General features: G+C 38.7%; 1 protein-coding gene across 1 annotated transcript in view; it reads left to right on the forward strand.

The window, feature by feature from the left end:
* The window catches only part of LOC108303007 (A disintegrin and metalloproteinase with thrombospondin motifs 12-like), a 237,788-nt gene that overhangs the window by 139,597 nt on the left and 92,779 nt on the right, over positions 1-5,412 (forward strand). Inside the window, exon 14 of the mRNA XM_037737886.1 lies at positions 1,399-1,532. Coding sequence (XP_037593814.1) covers positions 1,399-1,532 — 134 coding nt within the window. The remainder of the gene's footprint in view (positions 1-1,398; positions 1,533-5,412) is intronic.

A 5,412-nucleotide genomic window follows, 5' to 3' on the forward strand; every position in this document is an offset into this window, starting at 1 on the left:
TTTGATTCGGGGGAAAATGTACTTGTTTGAGTGCACCCATTACCCAAATACTGAACACTACCCAATAGGTCATTTTTCAACCCTCACCCTCCTTCCACCCTCCTTGCTTTTGGAGTCCCCAGAGTCTATCTCCATCTTTATGTCTATGTGTATCCAATGTTTAGCTCTTACTTAAAAGTGAGAGCATGTGATATCTAATTTTCTCCTTCTGAACTGGTTCACTTATCCCTTTAAAGCTTTAAATAGATATTTTTGACCTCAGTCTCAAGTTTGTTCAGAGTTTCAGCATTCAGAGCTTTTGCTCATCGTTACGTTTGTGTGGGTTTTGCATTTTCATTTCCTGGCCACATGGATTATTGCATCCTCAAGCAGACACAGCTATCACTGTGCACTCAGGCTTGGCATTTGGTGCACATCCCAGTGAGGTGGGCCCATGATGAATAGCCTTATGGCTGGTACCATTGAGTCCTCAGCTGATCACATGATGAAGCAACTAACAGCCCTGCCCATACTAAACACATCCAGAAGAGACCCCAAAATCCCTTCTGAAGAAGACATTATTTTGTTTCTCAATTAAAGAAAAACATTCATTACATTCATAAGAAAATTATTACTTGAATTCTTCTTATCATATACATATATTAGCTATTAAAAATTTTAAGGCAACCTGTGATTTGACAGTTATCTATCTTTCTGGTTATTCTGTGTACACACATGTGGGTGTGTATTTTATTAAGTAAATGTTCCTGTGCTCTAGATCATCCTGTCTTCATTCACAATGGAGTAGAAAACTGAACCTTAGACTGGATTCAGTGTAGGACCCAAGATGATGGGATGGATTACTATGATAAGCAGGTTGGCTTCAGCTTCAACAAAAAATGTTTCTACATGGTTGTTAATCTAAGCATATCTTAGACTGGAGGAGGACGTTTGTTGGGGCAGGGTTATGCTGGTGGTGATGGAGGTTGTGGTAGTAATGAGCTGGCCCTATGGGAGGCGATGCCTGTCCTCTGTGGGCTACTTACTTTGCTGCAAGAAAGGAGCAGGCATCCTGCTTGCCTGAAGTCCTGCATGGCTGGTTGCAATAACTTATTTTCTAAGCTAACCCCAGATGCCGAGTTTCTTATTTTTATAAGCACAATTCGATGTTGAATAGAAAGGAGTCATTGTTTGCAGCAAAGAACAGAACATTTTAAAGCAAACTTTTAATTTAATTCATTATAAAACTTTTATTGAAAAAGGAAAAAGCCCATACTTCAGCATGTGTCTCAAGAAGGTAAAAAGATGAGATCACTAGATTAAATAACACTTGGGGGTCATAAATACAGAGGAATCCTGGGGGAGGACACTGAGCTAAAAAGCTAACTTGCAAGGATTTGCCTTCTCTTTTTCCTTCAGCACATCCTTGTGAGCTCTACTGCCGACCCATAGATGGCAAGTTTTCTGAGAAAATGCTGGATGCTGTTATTGATGGTACCCCTTGCTTTGAAGGCGGCAATAGCAGAAATGTCTGTATTAATGGCATATGTAAGGTATTGGGTATGTTTCCTTAATCTACAACTTTACAAAATCATTACTTTTATTAATTTGGGAAGTCAGATGTTCTAAGTTTGTGCTTTCACAGCATTTACACCTCATATGTTTTTTATATATAGTTTATGAAACAAAAAACCAAGACTTCTCAGTGTTCATCAAAGTCACAGTTTTTAGATTAAATAGATTTTTCTTCTGCTGTCATCTTTATTTCTTAATTAGTTGCTGTGCATTATGATATTATTTTAGACATTGAGTAGAAAAAGAGGAATTATCAGGCAAAGCCAGCCCAGATTATTTCAGTGGCATTAAATTTGAGAAAAACTGAAATTAATAATAGTTTATATGGTAATTTTCATAAAGCATTTTCACATTTAATTCTCCATTGACTATCAACATGAGCTTCCTGGAGAGATGGCATGACAGCAGTTATAAAACAGGCTTCTGATTTCTATGTAATTTTTCCACACTCACTTCATTAGACCTGATGTGTTAACTCTTTGAAGTATGTAACCATTAAAGAATTCCTTCTTGTTGCTTGCATTTTATTTTACAAGGAACTGAGGAGCAGGATTTCTGATCCAATGACAAAGCATAAATCTCAGTTTAAAGAGAAAGTGTTTTCAATCCCTTAAAGGAAGATGTTTTAATCAGTTAGCAAATCATAATGGTTTAGCACTGGAGTTTTAGAATATGAACTCAATACCATCATTTACTAGCTGTATGATCCTATACATCTTTCTAAGACTCAGTTTTCTATCATAAAATTTGGATACTTTTATGTATCTACCTAGCTGGAGTTGTCAAAAGATTTATTTAATCTTTAGGTCTGCTAACCTAAATAATAAACAGAGAGAGGTTCTCTAAAAGAAAATCAAGCCTATTTGGAAATAGTTCATTGCGATGGGAATATGTATACCATAATTAATCATGTGCATACTTAGGAAGGTGAAGAAAGACAAAGATTTTTAATAGAAAATGAAAATTTTTAAAGAAAAAAAGTTGGAGAGGATTGCAAAATTGTTTTTAAATAATTATTATTTTCTACAGAGATCTATAACAAGGGTGACACCAATCCAAGGTTGCTCAGGAAGTTGCAGGGCAAATGTCATTGCAAAAGTATTTTTTGTGTAAGGTTACAATAGCCTTTGTACAAGGGTGTGGTTTTTACAGAGCCTTTTACATTATCAGGCATAAAAAGGTGAGAACTCATTCTTCCTATCCTTCCCTGGCTACATTTACGTTTTTTTCTCAACATTAGTTGCTCCATTTTGATTCTGACAACTTTCACTGGTCATATATGTTAAGCTCTTAACAGAGGCCCCAGTGTAAAATAAACTCCCAGAAAACAGATTTGTAAACTCAACAAATTTTGTTTTTAAAAAAGTATTTATGATAATTTTTTTCCACTGGACAAAATAGTTCCCTGTGACACGCTCTTACCCCTAAATATTCAGCACACTGAGAAGGTGCATATTTCCCTTAGCGGTTGCTTTTTCATTTATTTTTTCAAAGCACCTGTTTTCCATCACAGGCTAAAGATACTGTTTGTATGAATGCAAAGTTGTTTAGATCTAAAAGGTAACTTCAACATCACATCTACTCCTTAGTGACTGAAGTCCAGACCTAGCTGCATATAATAATCACCTGGGGAGATTTTAAAACAATGCCCAGACCACACATCCCAGAGATTCTGAATTAATAGGTTGAAATGGACCCCAGACATCAGTAATTTCTAAAAGCTCTCCAGGCGATTCTAATAAGTAGCCAGGATTGAGAACCATTATAAATTGGATGTGTTTCCTGAAGCGAATCAAATGAGCCTAATAGAATAAGCCAGATTTTATCAGCTTGCCTTCCTCTTTCTGGGAGCCAGTTAAGACCTTTTAGAAGATATAATTGCCCACTTTCTGTCTATACCACACTGATTTGAGCTTTTAAACTGAAAAATGGTGTCAAATCAAATATACTTAATAGCCTAAATACTTTGTCTTTAAGTATCCAGATTGTAAATAGTTCCAGGCTCCTTGTTTATTTGTTAGCCTTACTCTTACCCTCCTTATTCATTTATTAGTTGGTTTTGTTTTTTTGAGATGGAGTCTCACCCTCTTGCCTAGGCTGGAGTGCAATGGTAAGACCTCAGCTCACTGCAACCTCTGCCTCCCGGGTTCAAACAATTCTCCTGCCTCAGCCTCCCAAGTAGCTGGGACTACAGGGGCCCACCACCATGCCCAGCTAATTTTTGTTTTTTGGTAAAGACAGGGTTTCACCATGTTGACCAGGCTGGTCTCAATCTCCTGACCTTGTGATCCTCCTGCCTCAGCCTCCCAAAGTGCTGGGACTACAGGCATGAGCCACCATGCCCAGCCTCATTTACTAGTTTTTTTCAAATGGGATTGAGCATGCATTGACATAAAAAGATATGCTCTCAGGAAAAAAATGTGTGCAGTGTTTGTCTAATCTACATTCTTTGTGAATATGAAAATATGTTTGCTTATATCCATGTCTATTTTGCCTATTTTGAAACTATAATATTTGCCAATGTTTTGGTATGTTAGAGTAGCAAATTATATTGTCAAAGAAATTATCAAGCCCTGATCAGAGCTAAATTTGTTCTGGGAGGTAACCATCTGTGCCCTTCCCCCTAGTTTTTTTGTAAGCTTGTTTATCAAAGATATAGATTTAAACGTTGAATTTTCAGGACATCTTCCAGTTTAAATTACCAGAATAAGGTTTTAAAAATGAGCGAATGCCCTACGCACTTCCACCCACTTCCAGCTCTGAGCCCTCACTGTCATACTCACTGTCTGAGTCCAGCTTGCTAGCCCTCCAGCTCTGTCCCCTCTTTCTCCTGGTAACCGGTTACTTGACTTCAGCTCCTGGACTCCTACCTCTTCACCCAGTCAGCGTAGCACTGACTGAATTTCCTTCCAAAATAGACCAGATGCCCTGGCCTGTCCATCAGCCTAACCTTCTCTTAACTTTCCACCAATCTCTTACCCCAGTTCTGGATAAGGTTCTGGATCTACCCACTCACACCCCTTTCTTGATCTTACCATTAGTCTACTGTGCACTTCTTAAAATAAAAATTCAGTGTTAAGAATGTGTGTCAAAGTCAATGTCTTCAATCCACCTAAGCTTTTACCCTTACCTGACAATCTTCCCACTGTCCCAAGTTAGTGTCCTCACCCATTTCTCTCAAAAACTGTTCTGAACCTTATTTGATCTCCAAGGCCATTTTAGCCATCTCAGTAATACACTACACAGTCCTAAATCAATTGCTCTGAGCCAGAGCTACCTCCAGAATACCAGGTCCTATCTCCTGACCCTCAAAGACACAATAGTTACTTCAATCTTAAGATTTCTAAATTAATATTATATCTAATTCTTACCCCAACCTGTTCTTCTGTAGTACTCCTTTTTGGAGTGATCCTAAAACCATCTATATAGATATCTAGGCCAGAAATCAGTAAGTCATTCTTGGGTCCTTCTCAACTCTCCTCTCACAGTTAATTACTCACTATGCCACCACCACCACCACCACCATCATCACCATCACCGCACTATCAACACCACCATCACCACCAATGCGACCATTACCACCACCATATCACCACCACAATTATCACCTAACCATCACCACCACATCATCACCACCACCACTACCACCACCACCACCATCATCACCACCATTTCTGACATCACCATCACCACATCACCACCACCATCATTGTCCAACTATCACCACCATCAGTACCATTACCACCACCCAACCATCACCACCACCACCACCACCACCATCAAATCAACACCACCACTACCACATCACCACCACTACCACTACCTCCACCACCACCATCATCACTCCACCATCACCAC

The sequence above is a fragment of the Cebus imitator genome, unplaced genomic scaffold (genome assembly GCF_001604975.1).
Source record: "Cebus imitator isolate Cc_AM_T3 unplaced genomic scaffold, Cebus_imitator-1.0 Scaffold44, whole genome shotgun sequence".
Taxonomy (NCBI): Eukaryota; Metazoa; Chordata; class Mammalia; order Primates; family Cebidae; genus Cebus; species Cebus imitator.